The sequence below is a fragment of the Bos mutus genome, chromosome 8 (genome assembly GCF_027580195.1).
Source record: "Bos mutus isolate GX-2022 chromosome 8, NWIPB_WYAK_1.1, whole genome shotgun sequence".
Lineage (NCBI taxonomy): Eukaryota > Metazoa > Chordata > Mammalia > Artiodactyla > Bovidae > Bos > Bos mutus.
The window spans coordinates 106,000,400-106,024,288 of NC_091624.1; the positions used below are offsets into that span (position 1 = coordinate 106,000,400).

Below are 23,889 nucleotides of genomic sequence, written 5' to 3' on the forward strand. Positions count from 1 at the left end.
TTTCATTCTCTGCCAGCTCTTATGGCACTTTCACAAATCTCAAATCAAAATATTTTCCAGGTGCGCTAAAAAAAAATCAATTTTCAGAGTCAACAGTGGCCAAGGGCTCCAGGGGTGAGCTCACTGTCCTACCCCAGCAGCTCCTAGAGAGGCTGAACAGATGCTTATCAGAGATGGTTTCAGCCAACCTTTACTGACTGCTGGGCAAGGGAGCAGAGGGCTTCAGCAGCCCCCATCTGGGGACGGGGCGTGGGGGATAAATTCTTTGTTTTTCACAGGGGGCTGGAGAGCCGGGCGCCTCACCTCACCCCAGGCCGCAGGCGGGGGCTCCACCGGAGGGTAGTACTTGGGCACGTCCCAGGCCACGGCTGCCATGAACCACTTGAAGTCCTTGCACTTGAGCTGTCTGCGCAGCTCCTTCTGCGCTGAGAGGTCCCCAGTGGACAGGTGCCGGTACTCCGGGCGCCGCTGGTAAATGTACTCAGCGAACTCGTCCATCCAGGTCTCTGCCACCCGCTTCAGGTTCTGCACAGGACAGAAGAGCATCAGTGACTGGCCCGTGTCCGCCACGGTGCATCTCAGTTGCCCTCGAAATGGGGAAAAAAAAAAAAAAGGAATTAGACAACCTCAGGCAGCTCTGGTGGTGAGTTTTCCTCACTGCCAGAGGTGTGAGACAGTTAGCCTGAGGCCACGCGTGCATTTCTGCTTCTGGCATGGGGTTCGACTGCCAATTAGCCCAAATAAATGAGACAGAGTGAAACACCCCGCGGACAAGCTGATCAGCGTTCTCATTCCTGCTGTTACTGCCCAATGATGAATTCTTTATTTTTCACCCAGAATTGTAGGAGTTGGAGCTGGAGGTAACAATGTTGCTCTTAGGCATCTGATTGCTTAAACTGGTTCAGGGATCAATGAGGGATCTTGGCAAGAGTGAGGAAGAACCGGCTGTTGTTTTCCCAGTCACAGTGAGAGAGCCCAGCAGGACTGAAACAAAGACCTTGCGTTCTGATGGTGTTTTGTGCCACCTGGAAGCCCAGGGAAACTCGTAATTCACGGCACAGTGAAGTTGGCTAAGGAGGCACCAAGGGGCCTCTGCAGGTGGAGCCGTGGGGGCAGAGAGCAAGGAGGCCGGCCCCTTAGAGGAAGGAGCATGGAGGCTCAGGGTAGGAGGCTCTGCGCGTTTGCCAGTTTTGAGGTTCAACAGGAAACGTCTATGCTCTGGGTCTCAGATTCCTCGCCTGAAAAAGGGACATAGAGTCATCTGTCCCTCCATCATGGGAGTGGTTTCAGGATTAAGTAACACCTGGGTTTCAGTATTCTCCCCTGGGAAATCCCATGGACAGAGGAGCCTGGTGGGCTGCAGTCCATGGGCTCACAAAAGAGTCTGAGCGGGTAACACTTTCACTTTTCGCTTGCCTTATTTTAAACACCCAACTGGTGTGAATATTGACCCTTTCCAGCTTCTCATTTGCACTGAGAAGATAAAATGAGCAGAAAGGCTGGGAACTCCACTAAGACCCAGAGACAAGTGACTCAAGTAACTAGGAATGTTTAGGAAAATTGTTTATCTTAAAAATTGCTACACTGTCCTAAATGAGACTATTCCTAATGGAATTGTACCTTTTTTTTTGTTTTGTTTTCTCAGTATGCACACCTCCAGCCTCCCTGGAGGGCCTCTCCCATCTGATTTTGTTCCCAACACTTGCCAACTCATCCTCCCTGGTCTCCTTGGTTAGCATGGGTAGGGCTCAGTTAAGTCAGCAAGAGACAGAGAAGACATGATGCCATAAAGACTACTCTGATTTTCTTTTTTTTTTTAAGGTTTTTTTTTGTTTTTTGTTTTTTTTTTAGATGGACCATTTTTAAGGTCTTTATTGAATTTGTTACAATATTACTTGTTTTATGTTTTTTGTTCATGAGGCATGTGGGCTCTTAACTCCCTGAAAGGAGTCACTGTTAGTTGCTCAGTCTTGTCTGACTCTTTGCCACCCCATGGACTAGGTAGCCCATCAGGCTCTTCTGTCCATGGGATTCTCCAGGCAAGAAAACTGAAGTGGGTAGCCATTCCCTTCTGCAGGGGATCTTCCTGACCCAGGGATCAAACCAGGATCTCCTGCATTGTAGGCGGATTCTTTATCACTGAGCCACCAGGGAAGCCCCTTCACTCCCTGATCAGGGAGCAAACCTTCACCTCCTGCATTGAAAGGTGAAGTCTTAACCACTGGACCACCAGGGAAGTCCCGGGACTACTTTGATTTCTTGGTTGCCTCTGTGTTCCTTTCTAAGATTCCTGGCGTGGAGGGCTTAAGAATTTCTCTCTGAGGGGTTATTATTTGCTATCATTGTGCTGCTTGCCACCTCATCAACATTGCCTGGCCAAGAACATTTTCTTCTCCTCTGACTTCAGTTTACTTTGACAAATGATCAGAGTCAACATTATTTTGTAATAGTCTAACCCACTCCAGTATTCTTGCCTAGAAAATCCCATGGACAGAGGGGCCCAGCAGGCTACAGTCTATGGGGTCACAAAGTGTCAGACACGACTGAACGACTGAACATGCATGTGCACACACACACACACACACGCACGCACGCATGCACATGTGCACACGGCCCTCACCATGGACTCTGAACTGCCTGATTTGTGAGGAGGCTCCTGCTGTGTTCTGGGACCAGGAAGCACAGGCACACGTGATACCCAAGTATGAGTCTTCAGTGTCACCTTGCCATTTACCATTCATTCTGACAAATGTTCTGCCTGAAATGCATTCTATTTTCATTTGTCCTTGGACAAGTAATTTTTATGATTAGCAACAAAGGCTCACAGATAGGATGGAAAAAAATCAGTTGGTAATATTAAAACTTTATTTATATTCGACTTTGATTTTTGGCTGTAGTTTCATTCTTTCTCATAAACTTCAATTATTATGTAAAGTGAAAATATTTAATTTTTACCTACTTTGTGCTTCTCAGATAAACAAGTATGAATAAAGGCAAGAAAATAGCAAAGAGCAGAGATGAAGAGGTAAATTACCCAGGAGTAACAAGGAAATGTTATGCATGCGTGCTCTGCTGCTGCTGCTGCTAAGTCGCTTCAGTCGTGTCCGACTCTGTGCAACCCCATAGACGGCAGCCCACCAGGCTCCCCCGTCCCTGGGGGAGCAAGAACACCCAGGCAAGAACACTGGAGTGGGTTGCCATTTCCTTCTCCAATGCATGAAAGTGAAAAAATAAAGTGAAGTCACTTAGTCGTGTCAGACTCCTAGTGACCTCATGGACTGCAGCTTACCAGGCCCCTCCATCCAGGCAAGAGTACTGGAGTGGGTTGCCATTGCCTCCGCCAGGGGATCTTCCCAACCCAGGAATCAAACCTCTATCTCCTGCGTCTCCTGCGTTGCTGCTGGATTCTTTACCACTGAGCCTCCTAGGAAGCCCTTTTATTAAGTGGATGCATGCCTTAGAAATTCTGATAGCTTGCAACAAAGATGTGTCACTAAGTAATCTGTTTGACTTGGGTAAATAAACACTTTTAGACTACAGATTCTGTGAAGTTAGGGGTAGATAGTGTTTTTGTTTTAAATTAAAAGGCCCTGGCATGCTGCGATTCATGGGGTCATAAAGAGTCGGACACGACTGAGTGACTGAACTGAACTGAACTGAGTACATGTGTGTGCTCATCTGAGCTTGCTAACTGTGGAGTTATTAAAAGACCATTTATAAAATGAACATGAGTAAACTCCTAGCTCATGCATGTATCTGTTGATAAAGGCACTGAAATAGAAACAGTAGTTTAAAAAGCACTACTGCTAAAGGGTTTGCTGCTTTGGGTTTTTGAAATAGAAATAGGAATTCTTGTGAAAACTCTAAGAGGAATTGACCAGTTATATGCGTTCAATTGGGAATGGCTGTAAGGGTCAGGATGAACGTTTGCCAGAAACAGCAGCACAAATAGTGAAAGAGGCAGGCGATGGCAGGTTGGAAGATGGTCCGCAACCTCAGGGAGGCTGCAGGCTCACTGACCTTGGAACCAGGCAGGTTGCTTTGGCATTATCACGTCCTTTTCAAATGGAAATACTTGGTTGCAGATTAGGTTTGCTGCTTTCCCAAGCACTCCAAAGAAAGCCAGAAGATCATTGACATACTCCAGGGATAAGGTCAAATCATTGAGCCCTTTTTGGTTGCCTTTTCAGGAGATGGGAAAAGAGAACCAGCACAATAATTGCAAAAACTAATTGCCAGTGTCTCTCTAGCAATGAGTGTTATGTAACCATTTAGACAAACATATGAATCCTGACTGTTCTCTAATGTTCCGATGACTCATCAGACAGCCTCCACTGGAGACGCTCTGTTCTGAGTGCAGTTTTCCATCAGGAGGAAACTTTCTGAAGTGTCAACTATTGTAGTCAAGGAGCAGTCTAGAACAGTCCAGGTGACAGGTGAAATCATGTTGTTCTGAAGGCGTCATTCTGAAAATAACAAGACGCCATGTGACTCTTACACTGTCGTTTTGAATTTGTAGTTAGTTTTGGGGAAAAGATTGGACCCTCAGCTGAGGAATATTTTAAGCAGTTGCAAGAAGCATTACATTGGCCTTTCATAGATTGTGCAATAAGTTCACCCACTATAGAAAATGGAATAATCACATACACATTTGAGCTCATCAGAATATTTGCATAGAAGCACATGTATTTAGGGGCTTCCCTGGTGGTGGCACAGTGGTAAAGAATCCACCTGCCAATGCAGGAGATGCAAGAGACAGGGGTTCAATCCCTGGGTAGGGAAGTTGCCCTGGAGGAGGGCATGGCAACCCATGTTAGTATTCTTGCCTGTGGAGAACCCCATAGACAGAGGAGCCTGGTAGACTATAGTCCATGGAGTTCACAGAGTCAGACACAGGTGGGTGCACACACACACACACCTACTTTCAAACACATGGAGGTGATGGAGTAGCAGCAGAGCGGTATTTCTCACTTAACACCGCTGGGAACACATGGACAGAATGGTGAAACTGACATCCCCAAATACATCTTGCCCGAGATGGTAATGAAGAGAATAGGGAATCAGTCTGGGCCCATCTGTCCTGAGATTACATAAGCATTGGTGGTGGTGCTAAGATGTTAAAAATTAGTTATAAACAGGAAGAAGGAGGACAGTATGGACACTGGGCGATCTATGCATGCCATCATTCTTTCCCAAACTATCAGGAGTTGGATGTAAAGGTTGCTTATATATGTGGGGCCACAATGATGTTGGGAAAGATTGAGGGCAGGAGGAGAAGGGGGCAACAGAGGTTGAGATGGCTGGATGGCATCACAGACTCAATGGATATGAGCCTGAGCAAATTCCGGGAGATAGTGAAGGACCGGGAAACCTGGTGTGCTGCAGTCCCTGGGGCTGCAAAGAGTCAGACTGAACAACAACAAGGTGTTAGGTGGGATTCCTGGTTTTTGAGACGTAAGTGAAATTGCGTTAATGTATTCCTGTCTTAGAAATTTGCATGGCTTCCCAGGTAAGCCAGTTTACACGTTCGTCCTTCACTTGGATGTCCTGTCTGGGATCCTCCTTCCTTCCCTGGTGGTGTCCTGCCCAGGCTTGCTCTCTGCCCTGGCCATGTGAGCTTCGTGGGTCTACATGCACTGTTCCTCACCTCTCAGACATATATCTGACAGATAGCAGTTCTAGACTTGGGAGATGTGAGGGAGAGGCAGGCACGTAGCTGCCAATAGTAGGTTGGAAGCTTGGGCTTGTTTCATATTCTTTTTGTTTTAAAAAATACACATATTTGTTTATTTAGCTGGAATTGGTCTTAGTTGCTGTGTGTGGGATCTAGTTCCCTGACCAGAGGTTAAACCCAGTCCCCCTTCAGTGGGAGCATGGTCTTAGCCACTGGGCCACCAGGGAAGTCCCTTCCTCCATATGCTTTAGCTCCTATAGAGAATTTCGTCCCGGACAAGATTTCCTCCCTGTCCTTTGCCCTCCTGACATGCTGTTTTCAAAACTTTCCTCGTGTCTCCTTTGCAGACAGAATATGGCATTTCTTCCTACTTTTATTACTGAGCACGTCAGCTTTCTCACTGTCTGTCTTGGTCTGTTCTGGCCTGATGCTGAGGTTTCCCTTTCCAGAACCAACACGTCCTTTCTAGGTGTTTTGTCTAACAAAGGTCCTTCCCCCACAAGAAGTCACACGGCCAGCTCTTGAATTACGCCCCCCTTACTTTTGGTTGTGTAAAGAGTTGGCTGCGCATCATCGAAGACATTCCACAGCAGGTCCCTAACTGTCCTCCCCAGTTTTATTCTCCTGCCTGGAACTCTGCTCAGGAGAGCTGCTCTGGCCCTTGCCCCTGTCTTTAATTAAACAAGGAGGCCCCTGTCCAGAGGTGGCTCTGATGCCTCAGTGGTCTGTGTGAGCCAACTGAAATATGGCCTGTAAACGCCTCCAGTTTACAGAATCAACGCCTAATCAATGTGTGCGCACCATGAACAACCAACCAGCTTTCAGCTATCACCCATCAGATTCTTCCTCTGCTTCCGCTGTTTCTCTGCCCCGTTTAAGTCTTTCCCCAGCTCCAGTGGGTGGACCCCTCCTAACCCCTTCCCATCTGGCGCTGCTTGATTGGAACTGATTTTTGCTCAGCTAAACTCTGAAAATTTGTTAATTCTTTGGCTATGCTGGGTCTTTGTTGCTGCGTGGACTTTTCCCTAGTTGCAGTGCACAGGCCTCTCGTTGCAGTGGCTTCTCTTGTTGCGGAAGACAGGCCGAAGGGCACACAGGGGTTCAGTGGTTGCGGCTCCCGGGCCCTAGAGCACAGGTTCGGTGGTTGTGGCTCATGGGCTTATTTGCTTCTCTGTGTGTGGAATCTTCCTGGATCAGGTATCAATCCCGTGTCTCCTGCATTGGCAGGCAGATTGTTTACCCCTGATCCACCAGGGAAGCCCTTAGATAAACTCTTAAACATTTTAATTTATCTCAGTTTCTCTTTTTACACACAGAAACTGCTAATACTAAAAAATGTGTCTGGAATTCAGACTTCACCAGGCGCTTTGTGTTTTTGTTGGCAACCCTCCTCTTGATACTCATAATCTGCATGTACTGTGTACTCTGTGAATGTTTTTAAGTTGATTATGTGGTGGTGTCTGCAGAGTCTGGCATGTCTTGATGCTGTTGCCGGTACATAGTGAATGCTTTGCTTCCATGGAAGTTATTCTAGAGAGACTCCGAGTTCTCTCCAAGAGAAGCCTGCGATCACATAGCGGTGATCTGAATGTGCTTCCCAGTCCCACTGCTTTTCTGATGTGGGTCGGGGTGGGGTCCTGCTGGCCCTCTGTCAGTGGCTTCAGATAACAGCAGTGGGCTAGGAGGGTCGCCTGGAGAAGGGAACAGCTACCCACTCCATGAAAACCTCTGGGACCCACTTTGAATGGGTGGGCCCCCTTCCCCATTGCCCCCTTGTCCACAGCACACTCAGAGCTAGCGTGGAGCCCAACCCTGAGGTCCAGAGACAGAGACCTCCACCTACTTATTTTTCAGACTCAAGTTAACCAACAAGTTAATTCAGCTTAGCCATGTGGCGCCCTCACCTCTCGCTGCCAATTAGCACTGCCATTATCTGAAAGCGAAAGTCGCTCAGCCATGTCCCATGCTTTGTGACCCCGTGGACTGTAGTCTGCCAGGCTCCTCTGTCCATGGGATTCTCCAGACCAGAATACTGGAGTGGGTTGCCATTTCCTTCTCATACTTGTTGAACGACATGTGAAATAAAAGCTGTTATTTTGAGCACCTTCTGTGCATACAGCATTAAGAGTCTGCACGTTTTTTATGTCACCCCAATGGTTCCTTGTGTAACAACACGCCCCCCCTATTCAACACAAAGTGCTGTTCATCTCTTCCTTCTCTGTGTTGCTCAAATATTTATTTTTAAAAATATTTATTTGGTTACACTGGGTTTTTTGGGGTCTGATGGCTCAGATGGTAAAAAAATCTGCCTGCAATGCAGGAGGCCCGGGTTTGATCCCTGGGTTGGGAAGATCCCCTGGAGAAGGGAATGGCAACCCACTCCAGTGTTCTTGCCTGGGGAATCCTTTGGGGTCCATGGGATCACAGGGTGTTGGACACGACTGACAGAATAACACTTTTCACTTTCAATGGGCCTTTAGTTGTGGCATGTGGGATCTAGTTCCCTGACCAAGGGTCAAACCTGGGCCCCCTGCATTGGGAACATGGGGTTTTAGCCTCTGGACCACCAGGGAGGTCCCTGTTCAAATATTTATTAACTCACTTAACACAGTCAGCCCTGTATTAGAGGTCTTTAGAATTCAAGTCTTGTTTTTGGTGTGTTCTCCAGGACTACGTCTTTCCTTAATTCTAATGCTCATCAGGTCTTGGAATTGATATTTTCAGAGGAACACTTAATCACGTTGCAATCTCAGTTCATAAGAACGGATTTCACCTTTGACTGATCATTTTCATTGTGAAGCATGAGGAAAGTAGATATTTCTGTTACACCTGCTGCTTCACCAAATGCCATAAGTCTATCCACTAATTATTATTATTATTATTTTTTGCCAGCAACAGTTTAGACCCTATGGCTCCCTCATCCTGAAAACTTGATCCCTATTCAGTTTCTGAACATACTAAGTGGGGGCTGATTATTTCCCTGGCTGAGAAGCTGACCCACACATGTGAGTTACCTGGGCCACCTCACTGCAGCTGCTCGTTTCTTTATGGTGGGTGCAATCCTGTGTGCCCACTGGTGGGACTCCCGCTGCACAGGCTGTGCTAGTGTCCATATTAATCTATTGTATTATGGCGGGTTTAGTAATAGGTTTCTCTATCACTTGTTATTTTTTCCCAGTGATTTTTCCCAGAAACTGCTGGGTAGCCAGCAAAGCCAGCCTCACCCAGAGTTTATTTGTCACAGTCACTCCTCCAGCAAGGAACCACATCACTCTTCCAGAACGTTAAAAATTCTACTTAGATTTAAAGGTGTTTTTTTCCTCCCCTTTGAAGCCTAAAACACTTCAGTAGCTTCCGCGTCCCGCCCCAAAACCCTCTTATCATTGATGATGTGATAAATGTCATCATGGCTGCAGCTCAGAAGAGGATCTCTTTACAAGAGCCTCAACTCACTACAATTATTTAGCCCAGCACTATTTTTCCTCTGATCTAAAGACTTCTTTGAAGTCAGTGGGACGCCTCCAGCATAAGGAGAGGATGGTTAATCCAGTCCTCAAAGAGAGACTTTTCTGACAGGCAGTTTCCTCTCTTTTCTTTACTAAGCCTGCATGAGCTGTTTGCAAGTGATTGCCTTCTCTTGACTGTTTTGATATAATTTAATTATACCTCTATTGTGATTTTTGGCTGAATATTTTGGATTATATGTTTCTGATAGCATTTAATATGGCCTTAGATATAGAACGAACAACTCTCCAAATTGTTTAGCTGCCTACCTTATTAAAAATGCATGTAAACCTAATTGAAAATAGTTTTGTTGAGGAATAATTGATAGGCAATAAATTACTCATATTTTAAATTTTATTATTGTTTTTTAAATTATTTATTTATTGGCTGTGCTGGGTCTCTGTTGCTATGTGGACTTTTCTCTAGTCATGTTGAGTGGTGGCTCCTCTCTGGTTGCAGTGCATGGGCTTCTCATTGAGCTGGTTTCTCTTGCTGTGGCTCATGGGCTCTAGAGCACAGGCTCAGCAGTTGTGTGGTACATGGACTTAGTTGCTCAGTGGAATGTGGGATCTTCCTGGACCAGGGGTCGAACCCATGTCTCTTGCATTGACAAGCGAATACTTTACTGTTGAGCCACCAGAGAAGCCCTAACTTTATTATTATTTAAAAAATTTATTTATTTATTTTGGCCACACCAGACAGGGATGCTAGTTCCCTGACCAGGGATTGAACCCATGCCCCCTGCAGTGGAAGCATGGGGTCTTAACCACTGGGTGTCCAGGGACATCCCAGCTACTCATATTTAAAGTGTACAGTTGACATGTGTGTTCCTGAAACCATCATTGCAAGCAAGATAATGAATATACCTATCACCTTCAATCATTTCCATATGTCACTTTAAAATCTCCCCATCTCCTTTCTTAAGTGCTTCTTCCATCCCCAGGCAACCACCGATCTATTTGAAAATTTTAAATTAAGCCTTCATATCTGTAAAACAGTTTTAGGTTCACAGCAAAGTTGGGGGGCAAGGACAAAGATTTCCCACTTATCCCTGGCCCCCTCCCATGCACAGCCTCCCCCACTATCCACACTCCCGCAGAGTGGGTTGTGTGTTACAGTGACCCGATAAGCATGCAAAGTCCACAGCTTACATTGTGATGTTGTACACTGACCTACTTTTTGTCACCATAATTTAGTTTGCATTGTCTACACTTTTAAATATAATGATAAAATGTGTGCTCTTTTTGTCTGGCTTCTTTTACTATGTGTAATTATTTTGAGGTTTACCCACATAATTGCATGTATTGCTTTTTATTACATTTCATAGAGTATGTATGGCTAGATCAAAATTTGTTTACCCATTTATGTACTAATGGACAACATAGAAATGCAAAAGATCAGAAGAGACTGCATGAATAATTATTGTTGTTGTTCAGTTGCTAAATCATGTCTGACTCTTTCTGACCCCATGGACTGCAGCACACCAGGCTTCCCTGTCCCATATATGAATAATTATATACCAACAAGTTGGATAACCTAGAATAAATATATAAGTTTCTAGAAATGTAGAATCTACAAAGACTGAATCATGATGAAATAGAAAATATGAAGACTGATTACTAATAAGGAGATTGAATCAGTAATCAAAAAGATTCCAACAAGCAAGACATTCCAATAGCCAGGGCCAGTGGCTTCACTGGTGAATTCCACCAAATATTCAAAAAATAATTGGTACTGATTATTCTGAAGTTTACTCCAAAATAGCAGAGAAGGGAACTCCTCCAAACTCATTTTACAAGGCCAGCATTACCCTGATACCAAAACCAGACAAGGAAGCCACAGGAAAAGAAAATTACAGGCCAATATCCCTGATGAACATAGATGCAAAATTCCTCAACAGAATATCAGCAAACCAAACTCAGCAATACATTAAAAGGATTGTATACTGTGATCAAATGGGATCTATTCTAGGAGTGCTGGGATGATTCAGCATTTGCAGATCAGTCAGTTTGATACACCACATAGCAAAATAAAGAATAAAAATCTTATGATCATCTCAATAGATGCAGAAAAAGCATTTGATAAATTTAACATCCATGTATAACATTAGATCAGTGCCAAAGTAATTGAGGTTAGTGCAGAAGTCAACCACAATTACTTTTGAACCTCAATTACTTTTGTACCAACTGCAGTTACTTTTGCACCAACCACAATTCCTATTACTTTTCCACCAATATAAACCCTAAAGACTCAGTAAAAAACTGTTAGGACTAATAAAAAAATTCAGTAAAGTTGCAGGATACAGAATCAATATACAAAAATCTGTTGCATTTCTATACACTAATAATGACCTATCAGAAAGAGAGATTTAAATAGAATCTCATTTACGATTGCAACAAAAGAATACAACACCTAGGAATAAATTAAACCAAGAAAATGAAAGACCTGTATTTTGAAAACTGTAAGATATTAACAAAAGGAAACGAAGATGACACAAATAAATGGACAAATATTCCATGCTCTTGATTGGAAGAATTTAACAGGCATACTTCTAAAATATTGCAGGTTTGGCTCCAGACCACCACGGTAAAGCAATGATCACAATGAAATAAGTCACATGAATTTTTGGTTTCCCAGTACATATAAAAGTTATGTTTATACTATACTATAGTATATTATTTAAATTATACTATAGTTTATTAACTGTACAATACATACCTTGAGTAAAAATATTTTATTGCTAAAAATTACTAGCCATTTTCTGAGACTTCAGAGAGGCATAGACTTTTTGCTGGAGGAAGTTCTGGCCTTGCCGCTGGTGGCTGCTGACTGGTCAGGATGGTGGTTGCTGAGGGTTAAGAGTGGCTATGGCAATTTCTTAGGCTAAGAGCACAGTGAAGTTTGCCAGGGTGATTGACTTTCCTTTCACAAATGATTTCTCTGTGGCATGCAGTGCTATCGGACAGCATTGGTAAAACTTCACCTCCGAACTTTAAAATTGGAGTCAATCTTCTCAAAACCTGCCACTACTTTATCAACTGAGTTTATGTCATTTTATAAATCCTTTGGTGTCATTTCCCATGTGGTTCTAGTGGTAAAGAACTTGTCTGCCAGTGCAGGAGACATAAGGGATGTGGGTTTGATCCCTGGGTCCAGAAACTCCCCTGGAGAAGGAAATGGCAACCCACTCTAGTATATTCTTGCCTGGAAAATTCCGTGGACAGAGGAGCCTGGTGGGTTACAGTCCATGGGTTCGCAAAGAGTCAAGCCTGACTGAAGCTGACTTAGCATGCACAACATGCATTGGCAGAAGGACTCAGTTTCCTCTCTGGGGGCTTCTCTACAGAGCTGCTTGAGTTTCCTTGTCTTGACAGGGCAGCCAGATTTCCCCCAAACCACCCATCCAAGAGAGCAAGGTGGAAACTAAAATAAGTGCCTTTTAAGACCTAGCTGCGGAATCTTCCCAGGTGCGCAGGGGTAAAGAATCCCCCTGCCAATGCAGGAGGTGCAAGAGATGCGGGTTCCGGCCCTGGGTCTGGAAGATCCCCCCGGAATGGGAAGTGGCAACCCACTCCAGTATTCTTGGCTGGAGAATCCCATGGACAGAGGGGCCTGGTGGGCTACAGTCTCTGGAGTCACAGAACAGTCAAACACGATTGACTGAGGACACTTGGAAGCAAAAAATAGGTGACAGGACAAAAAAGTATGCTTTCTGCTTTGCTTTATTTTTTTCATCCCTTAAGATCATATTAGGCTAAGACTGAGGGTCAGAATACGATGGAGTTATTATTTTTTTATTGAAAGATAATTGCTTTATAGAATTTTGTGGTTTTCTGTCATGCATCAACAAGAATCAGTCATAGGTACACCCATGTTCGATAGAGTTCTTTTTCATGACTTGGTATGAAAATTGTTGAAGGGAGTCCAAAAGAAACAGATGTTTCTGTGTCCCAGTGAGGAGCCACAGTGTGTATGGCCCACAGCCAGATGATGGCCATGCAGTCCAGATCTCTCCAGCATCCAAACAAGTTCTGGCACTTTGAGCACTGAAGTGCTGGTTTCTCTAGATAAGCACAACTAGCTGGAAGTTGATGCTCTTACTGTGAATGATGGTGGTGCTGTGGCTTCCCCAGTGACTTCACAGGCAGGGGACAGAGGCAGGTGGGGGTACTAGGCTAGGGGCCAATCTGGAGGGATGCAGAGTGGACCACTTCTGTCCATATATGTGAGCATGCAGAGGAAGCCTTTGGGGAATCCTAGAGAATGGCACCCCACTCCAGTACTCTTGCCTGGAAAATACCATGGATGGAGGAGCCTGGTAGGCTGCAGTCCATGGGGTCACTAGGAGTCGGACACGACTGAACGACTTCCCTTTCACTTTTCACTTTCATGCATTGGATAAGGAAATGGCAACCCACTCCAGTGTTCTTGCCTGGAGAGTCCCATGGACAGGGGAGCCTGGTGGCTGCCGTCTATGGGGTCACAGAGTCGACACGACTGAAGCGACTTAGCAGCAGCAGCAGAGACACCTGAAAATGGTTGGAAGGGCATTCATCTGGCAATCAAGCAAATGGTATCTCACTCTATCACAAAGGGAGTATAAAGGGCAGTGTGATCTCATTTGTGGATGATGACTGTTAATGCACACACACATACTTATATATAAATCACAACCAGCATTTTCTAACCATCCGTCAAGGAGAGTATCAAGTGTCTTGTTCCCCCACAGTAAGCATTCCAACAAACTGTGGTTAAACTAAATGGTGCTAAACCATTGTTCCATCTGATATTAGAAGATCCTGTTTTATTTTCCATACTACTTTCAAAAAAAGCAAAAAAAAAAAAAAATCCTTTTAATAGCTCACACAGTGTTCTTATATTGCAAACGATATCTGTTTCAAAGTTTAGGCAACCTATGAAATCTTATTTTTATAAACTGTTTTCAAAATTAGAACACCAAGGGCATTCAGACGCCACAAAGCTGCCCATCGGTTTTTGACCATTTCTCAGTTTGCAGACTAGCATGTGGAATTGTTTTCTCCACCTCAGATGACATCACAAAGTGGACGTGAGCCTTCCCTGGTGGTCTGGTGGTTGGGAAGCGGCCCTCCAATGCAGCGGGTGCAGGTTTGATCCCTGGTCAGGGGGCTGAGGTCCCACGTGCCTTGTGGCCAAAAAACCACAGTCGTGGGCTGGAGGCAGTGTTGTGACAAATTAATTCATTGGATTTAAAAAAATGGTCCACATTTAACAAAGAATCTTTAAAAAAAGGAGATATGCTTGGGCTGAAATTTCAGTCAGAGATGAGATTCTTGCCATGAACTAATAAACTATGGGAAACAAGGGAGATTAGAATGGAAAGGACACAGCAGAGACCTCCAGCAGAGTGTCACTTTGCATTTACACATCTCAGGGTAAGAAGTTAATTTCTCCCAGTGAATCCCTCCCAGCCACGTGCTCCTGTGGCTTTATTGTCCAACTGAGGTCCCGAAAGGCAGAATCCGAGAGCGCCAGTGCTGCTCCCTCTTTCGAGAGTTGCATTTTTTTGGGGGGGGTGGGTTATGCAGATTGTGGTATGCTGAAATATTTTAATGTGCTTAAGTTTCAGCAGCTTAATTTTCTAGCAGCAGGGACCTATTTGTTTAGGCAAGCTTTTTCCTTTCTGAAGCTCCAGTGGAGTTGTGAATGCAGGAAAATGTTAGTTCTAATGGGGATAATGATGAAAATGCAATTATAAATTCCCCAGCCCACAGACAGGGCTCGCCAGGTTTGTTTCTCAAGTGCTTTGAAAAAAGAAACATCAGTGAATGCTAGCTAACAAAAGGGTGCCAAGGTGCTCTAGGTAGAAGAAAGAGAAACCAAAAGCAGAGTGGGTAAGTTTGCATTGGAAAGTAAAAATAATCCCCAACTTAATTTTATTAAAAATGACAAGGTAAAAAACGATGATGGCCAATTATCATGTAAATATTCAGGATCCCTTCTTAAAGATTATGCATGCACGCTCAGTCACTAAGCCATGTCAGACTCTCTGCAGCCCATGGATTTCAGTCTGCCAGGCTCCTCTGTCATGGGATTTCTCAGGCAAGAATACTGGAGTGGGTTGTCATGCCCTTCTCCAGGGGATCTTCCTGACCCAGGGATTGAACCCAGGTCTCCTGTGTCTTCTGCATTTACAGGCTAATTCTTAACCACTGAATCACCTGTCTCTAAAAAATCTTCCAATAGGGTGAACAAAAAACTGATGTGAAATGTTGGGTCTCACTCACTAGATAGACCAAGAAATCCTATATTGTCTCTAAAACTTGGAGATTGCTTAACTACAGCCTGTGTTTTACATTTGTGAAAATAGCAGATAATTGATTCACAAGTCAGCTGAGTGAGAACTTGGGGAGAAAGAACTGAGAAATATCTGGAATGATTAAACGGAGCAAAATAATGTTGGGAAGAAGATTGCATTTATGGGAGTTTTGGGGGAAAATATGTAGAGAAAATAAACAAGAAGACCAGAAAAAGTTAGTTTTGAGCAATTTGGTGGGAAATGGCTGAGTTTTTAAGTAATATTGTCTTTACCTTGCATATTTTGTTTATGAAACTTCCAAATGGCAAGAGACTGTACCCATCAACAATTTGCTACTTCTCTCTCTCTCTCTTTTACAAAATATTTATTTGGCTGCACCGGGTCTTAGTTGCAGCATTCAAACTTCGTTGTGGTGTTCAGGATCTAGCTCCCTGACCGGGGATTGAACCCATCCCCCTGCACTGGGAGCCTTAGCTACTGGAACACCAAGGAAGTCCCCCTCTTTCTTTTCTGGTGTCTGTGTTTGGTAAGAAAATTCTATGATTTACCTCAATATTGTTTAAATATTTTCAAGGCAGAGTGTGATTCTGCCGTTTTTCTTTTTTTGGTTTTTGTTGAAAGAATAGATAAAAACATGGATACATAAAAAAGGTACTGAGACTACTAGAGTTGGAATTAGGGAGTGAGTGAGGATCAAGTGGTAGGGAATACACTTGTGTTTCACATTCCCCTTCTCTTCTTCTTTGGTCCTTGGCAGATGGAATAATTGTATTTTTCTCATAATCCTCATATGCAAAATAAGTGCTCAAAAAAGAAGCATCATTGAAGGGCTAGTACAATGCTGTGCTGGCAGAAGCTTATTTCTGGTAGGAAGTGTCCTTGGGTGAGGTGACATTCTATTACAAAGCAGAGGCTTGATTTAATTAAAAGGTCCAATGCTCTTGGTTTAGGATATGGGGCAAGGTGTATGCATTCTGCCTGGCACTTGGTAGGCACATGATAAATATTTATTGAAGAATTTCTGTGGCCTGAGCCTTATTTGTGGCTGGAGATGACATTTATCTTCATAGCATGCTATGGACTCATCAAATCTTAATGATTTATTGAATCATTATTGTCATGTAATAAAGTTATGATTGATTTTTAGGAAGGCTATCAGGAAAAATGATGAAATATTTATGAAAGATGCTTGGAATAAAAAATTCAATGTAGAGATTCCTCAAACAATTAAAAATTGAACTACTCTAGGATCCACCTATCCCACTTCTGAGTATTTATCTGAAGAATATAAAAATTCTAATTTGAAAAAATATATGCACCCTCATGTTCAACAAAGCATTATTTACAATAGCTAAGATATGGAACAACCTAAGTGCCCATCAACAAATGAAGAAATAAAACATGCAGTATATATACACAATAGAATATTACTCAGCCATAAAAAAAGATGAAATCTTGCCATTTGTAACCTGGATGGACCGTAAGGGTATTATACTAAGTGAAATAAGTCAGATGGAGAAAGACAAATACCACATGATTCCACTTAGATGTTGAATATAAAAGCAAACACACAAAAAGACCAAGAATAAATGAATACACTAAACTAAACCAAAACAAACATGTGGACTCAGAGAACAGAGCAGGATCACAGAGGGGAATGGCCAAGATGACTAAAGAGGACCAACTATATGGTGATGGATGAAAACTGAATTTTTGGTGCTGAGACTGCAGTGAATACAAAAATAGAAATATAATGCTGTACACATGAAACTTACATAATGTTATATCAGCTTTACCTCAATGTAAAATAAATGTCGAGGGCTTCCCTGGTGGCTCAGTGGTAAAGAATTCACCTCCCAATGCAGAAGACACAGTTTCAATCCCTGATCCAGGAAGATTCCACTTGCCTTGGAGCTACTAAGCCCACAACTACTTTGCCTGTGCTCTAGAGCATGGGAGCCACAGCTATGAAGCCTGCACGCCCTAGAGTCCATGCTCTGCAACAGGAGGAGCCACCACAGTGAGAAGCCTGTGCACTGAGACTAGAGAGCAGCTCCCGCTCGCTGAAGCTAGAGAAAAGCCTGAGAAGCAATGAGGACCCAGAACAGCCAGTGAATAAAATTGTAAAAAATAAATAAAATTTAAAAGTTCCGTCTAAATAGGGAATATTATATTCTGAAATATGTCCGGGAAGGGAGAGACATACATAATAACAGTAAGTAAACCGTCTTTAATTTTTGCCAAGAGTGCCGATTAGCCTTATTGCTCTTTTGGTTATACTGTAAGGAAGAATTAGAAGTAGTTACTGATTTGAGAGGAAGTGCTTCTGCATAGAAGTCCTAGCCATTTATGAAGACCATATTTTGGGAAGAATTCATCATCGTCTTCTGCTCTTGGGGAGGGGGAAGCCCACGATAGGTCACTGTGTCTCTGAACTTGAGGACAGTCCCAGATGGTGCATCTGGGTAACGAGGCTGCCTGCTGTTGGTGGCCAAGGCTGTAGTGTCACTGCTCATGCCTGCAGGGCATCTTCATGAGAGTCCACAGATGGACAGTCATCTGGAAGAAGGGTCGCTTTGTGGGGAGTGGGAGGTCGATTTCCCATTCATCACCATGCTGGCTGATTTCCTGACAACTTTATTTTCTGATATCAGACTAGTCCTTTTGGTCTTGTTCATGCTTTTTCTCAACTGATACATTCTTCTGAGATAAACAAAGGAACATGTCTGCGTATGTCAGCTATTGCTTGCTATTTCAGCTACTCTGGCAAGGTTGCTGACACCACGGTGCACAGGAAAGTGCTCACTGATGGACTTGGGGTGGTCTTGCTTTGACACTGAAGCCCCGCTCCTCCCCTTGCCTTCCCTCTTGTTGTTGTTGGTCAATTGCTAAGTTGTGTCTGACTCTTTGAGACCCCATGGACTATACCTGCCAGGCTCCTCTGTCCGTGGGATTTCCCAGGCAAGAATACTGAAGTAGGTTGCTGTTATCTTCTTCAGGGGATCTTTCCAACCCAGGGATTGAACTCGTGTCTCCTGTGTTGACAGGTGGATTCTTTACCACTGAGCCACCAGGGAAGCCACCTCCATCAATTCAAGGGTCTGAGATGATCTATGGGATCAGTGGGGCTGGATGTCCCCAGAGATGTGGCACCAGGAAAAAGTCACCCCAGGAAACACATCAGAAAGTCATTCACAGCTGACAAAGGCAAGACAGCTCTGTCCACCACACAAACAAAGCATAATAACCACAGGAAATATTCACACCTCGTTGAATCCTGCTAAGAAACCCTAAGTAAATATATAAAGTCAAAATATCTGTAATATCCATGTGGATCACAGTGTAGCCTATAGGATCATTAAATGGATAATTTGTTATTATAGAACATATATCACTATATATTTAATAGATGAAATTATGCTAAATATTACTTAGGAGACCTACTTTCTCTTCTGTTAAATCATAATGCCAGCCATACTGTTGTAAACCCTATACAAATGTTTATCCGTAAGTAAATGATGTAAGACACCAATTTCATTCCATTGTGAGTCTGACGGTTTTACTTAACCCTTCTGATGTTGGGATTGTCACATACGGGGTGTAGGACTGTGTGGATTTCCTATCCCTGTTGGGGCTGCTAGTTATGAAAAATGAAGGTTTGTGCTCATCCAGTTCATCGTTTATACTTCCAGGGCCTAGCACAGTGCCCTACTTGACAAGTTGTTTTTTTTTTTTTTAATGAAAATTTTTTTTTTTTTTAATGAAAATTTATTGGTGAAGAAAATCTGGCAAATATATATATATATATATATATATTTATATATTTATATATATATATATTTCAGTGGGCTCTGAGAATTGTGGTCTGAAAGTCTGTGCACATCTCCTAGGTCTGGTTCTTCCTGAACAGTGGTTGCTTGTAAGCCAGCTTGTCTAAATCCAGCCTCAGACCCGTCCCTTTCTTTGGCCCCGGTGTCTGTGTGGGTATCATCATTCCTTCGTCTCGCCCCTGTGTCTGTTTTTGCACAGTGTGGTAAAGCCGTGAAAATCTCTTAGGAAGTTTTCTTTAGAGATGCTTCTTGCGTTCAAAACGCTACCTTCTTTAGTCTTTCTCTCCTTTAATATTGACCTGCTGGTTGATCTCTCCATTTTACCCCTTCTCTTTTTATCCAGGCACTTCCTGTTCAGAAATCGAGAGTGCCTCCCTGCAGTCTGTAGGGAGAAGGCACACGCCTTGGTCTGCGTTCTAGGGGACCCTGCACCTGGTTTAACTGCAGCAGCTCAGTTGTTCGTCACTCTCCGCGTACCTGGCCCTCTGCACCTGCAGAGCCTGCCCACAACTCCCGGCCGTTCCTGTTTGCTGTGAGCCCTGGACAGACAGTCCCCGCTCTGCTCACTGGACATTTAACCTCTGTCCCCTTTAATGTGAGTTACATTCTCAAGCGTCATAGGTCATGCCGCACAATAAATTATTATGGGGATTTGACTTCGGCTTCACAGTTCTTATCCTGAAATTTGGACAATGGTGGCCTTAAAATGCAAGATGAAATTTAAAAAGGAAAAATTATCTATTTTATGGTTGATGGTAAAACACAAACAGATATAGAACCCCAATTTGGGCATCCCTTAGACACTTAGAGTGAGAGCTGCTGACTTAAAAAATAGTCACAACCTGAAAGTTGAGACTTATGTTTTATTCTGTGGAAATTTCTAGGACTTAAGCCCAAGAGGCAGCATCTCAAGTAACCCTGAGAGAACTGCTCCAAGGAGGTGGCAAGGGGGGAGACTCAGAATATATAGGAGTTTTGCAACAAAGGGCAGGTAGTCTGAATATCAAGAGATAATTAAAGAAACCCAGATGTCTTAAGGAATTTAGCACTTTGCTGTATATGGGATGATGCACGAGTCTGGGCTCACTGCAATCTGTCCTTTCATATGCACCTCACATCTGGGGCCAGCGCACTGTGATTTGCACATCCTGAGTGCCTCGGTGCTCCCTGTCGGGAGTGGCAGCAGCCTGGCAGCTGTTGATGGCAGGTATTTTTCTCCTTCCTGAGTTCCCTGGAGGGCTGGGATCACTGATGAGTGTGACATCCTTGTTTATAGATACGGCAAGAAGTATTCCAGTTCTCAGGGTTGGCGTCAACTTTGTCTCCCACATGGCCACGTGAACCTCTGGGACCCCCACCCACAGGTGCAGGGCTGCCTGCTCTGCAAGGGGCCCCCTGGGGACGTGCCCTGGCCATGTGCTCTGCGGGGACCACACTGTGCTTGCATCAGCTGGCATGTTTAGCCGTGGAATGGTGGTTCTGCTACTATCATGTTGCCTGCCCCAAGTCCAAGGGCGTGATGGCCCCAAACACACCGTCACACTGAGGCACTTGTAATGATTTCTGCAGAGCATGTGGCTCATGTCACAGCCTGTCACGGGGGAGGGTCTTCTCGGAGGGTGACCACCCTCTGCCACTCAGTCACTTGGCTGTGCCATCCAGCTGCTCTTGCCTCCATGTGTAGGACAGTCGGTGCCATCCCAAGGAGGGGATGCCTGTCACCTTGGCCCTGGGGACACTCGGATCCCCCTGCAGCACTAGGAGTGGGCAGCCCTTCCCGCAGGGACTGGCTGTTTGTTCCTGGTGAGATGGTGCTACAACTGTGCTTGGCGTACTGACCCTCAACCCTGAGCCAGGGCGGGAGAACATCTGGTTACCAGATGAAGCGGCATTGTAGGGTGTGATGTCCCAGCTTTTTGCTTTGTGTGGGAACTGACATAGACAGGTTCTAATTTTTAATTTTGCCAAATAAGGGCATTAATGAAAATCTACTCATCTCATATTCTGTCATAAGAGGAAAAAAAAAGCCTAAAATTACTGCATGAGATGTTATTAAATGGAATAGATTTAGCTTTGTGATTCTTACTTTCCTCCGTTCACTGAGACTGGGTGAGAACTGGTCCAGGAACGGGTGCCCTGGTCCTAAGTTTGGGAACCATGATTTTGTGACCCATGTTCATTTAGTGGAGTTTTAGGTCCTCTTTTAGTTTGGTAACTAGGGCACCCTCTCCCCCTCCTCCTTCCCCTACCATACACGTCTTTGCAACACCTTCAAACTACTGGCTGTGATGGCTTGTCCTCTAATTATTTCCTGTGTGGATATCTTGTCCCTTCCAGCCGAACTGTGATGCTAGGTAAACAGAAGGCACTGAATAGCTAATCATTCGAATTTATTTCTGTAACATATGCTGGTCTGCTGTTTGGAGGACTGCAGGCTACTGATGTGTGTTGTGGGTCTGTGTGTGTGTGTTTGGAAGTCAGCTGGAGTCCTCTATACGCATAGGAACATAAATGAAGGATGCACATTTTTGAAGAATGAGGGGCTTCTCAGGTGGCACTAGTGGTAAAGAACCCACCCGCCAATGCTCGAGGTGGGAGAGACGTGGGTTCAATCCCTGAGTCGGAAGTATGCCCTGGGAGGAGGACATGGCTACCCGCTCAGTATTCTTGCCTGGAGAATCCCATGGACAGAGCAGCCTGGAGAGTTGCAAAGAGTCAGACACGACTGAAGCTACTTAGCACGAAGCACAAAAGCTCTGCCATAAGAAAACAAGCCCGTGGAGCTTTCTCCATCTTTCTCTCTGTTTCCTGCAAAGCTGGAAGGATGGACTCCCTGTTTCGTGGGTGTGGCCCTACATGTGAGTCTCTTCAAGCTCCCCTCATTTTTGATGATTTAATGATTCTGCAGGGTGTAGCCAGTAGCTGAGATTCTTCCACAAAATATCAGAATTGTTTTTCATTTTAATGTTTTTTATTTTTAAAACGTCATAAAATATTTCTCAGAGTGACAGCTGAGCTTCAATATTTATGACTTTCTGATTGCTCTAGCAGTTTAGAAAAAAAATTTAAAAATGAGCCCTCAAGTAAAATTTAAGTGGAAAAGATTAAAATTCAGAATTATGGACTTTTAAATATTTGAATAAACACTCTTGGCTGGGAAATTTTATGTGCCAGTCCTGGTTTCCTTACACTTGACAGTCCTTGAAAAAGGACTGAAATTCTTTCTTGAAAATATATAGACTGTGTTATTTTTGGAAGATAAACTTTTCTGTGTCAGCACAAATCCCCGTACCCCCAAACTGTCCGCCTGCCCACCCCCAGCTTCTAGACTTCTACTTTTGGCTAAAAACCAAGCACAGGTGGGGAGCACGTGAGTGGGTGAGATGGGTAAGCGACAGAACATCATTATCTTTGGGGTGTTTTAAACTGACACCCACACGGCTGACTTATCGGTATGTGCTCAACACTGTTCAGTCACTTCCATTTTGGGACATTCTCATTGTTTTCCCGAATGAGTTTTCAGGTTCAAATGTATTAAGTCTTAAGACTAAATTAGATTCTCTTTCCTTACCCCAAATGCAGCTGTTTAATTGCTTTGTGATTTTGTGATTGGTTTCTCTTCTTCAAATAATATGTTTCTCTAATGATTTAATAGATTATGTTATTCATGCCTGATTAATCTTTTAGGAGGGAAGAATAACCTGTCTCCCTCCCTTCATGGTGTATGTAGTGTAACTTTATTACTATCAATTCAAGCTGCCATAAGAAAGGTTATGAATATGCCTGAGAAAATAGACACCATTGAGACAAATAATCTCAGAAGGGGAATAAGGCAGGATCCTCTCTCCCCAAAAGAGACTCACTATAAATGAGAATTTTATTAAACTTCATTAAAATGTTTACATCTTAATAAGACCTGAGACCTGTGGCATTTTATTGTCTTAGTTTTTTTCTCTTTCATTCATTCTTTCAACACATCTTCTGAGTGACACTGACCCTTGTCCTAGGTGCTGGGAGAATAGTAGCAAATAACTCCAAGAAAAGTTCTGGCTTTGTGAATTCTATGAACTTTTTTTTTTTTTTTTAAATAAAAAGCTTACTGTGTGAGCTTACTGAAGTTTATATAAAAGACTTGATTATATATTGCAGCCTTATTATTAAAGAAGCCAACGTGACTCATCTGAGATTAGATTCTTAGGGGAGCATAGTGCACAGGGTGGTGGTAAAAGACCCCTTTTCTAGACCTGGGGTCCGAGCGGTGGTGGGTATACATTGTGGAGCCTGAAAGTGACCAAGGGGCGAAGAGAAGGGACATGGGAAACAGGAAATGTCAGTGTTGTTTACAGTAGGTATTGTGACCACATTCTCCCAAACATTCTAAACAGCAGAGGAGAAAATCATCCTTGTGTTTGGTCCAAGAAAAAGGTTTTACTCAAAACAATATCTAAAAAAAATGTTGGACTTGGCCAATTTTGGGATTTTGCACATGAGGCAAAACCTTAAGCAGAGCCGACCTTGTGTGCATGAATGCTACAGTTCTGAATGAGAAGAAGGCAGAGTTGGGGAATACCTCTCTCATCTCC

General features: G+C 43.8%; 1 protein-coding gene across 1 annotated transcript in view; it reads right to left on the minus strand.

The window, feature by feature from the left end:
• The window catches only part of GALNTL6 (polypeptide N-acetylgalactosaminyltransferase like 6), a 1,507,590-nt gene that overhangs the window by 73,685 nt on the left and 1,410,016 nt on the right, over positions 1-23,889 (minus strand). The window contains exon 9 of the mRNA XM_070376153.1: positions 304-525. Coding sequence (XP_070232254.1) covers positions 304-525 — 222 coding nt within the window. The remainder of the gene's footprint in view (positions 1-303; positions 526-23,889) is intronic.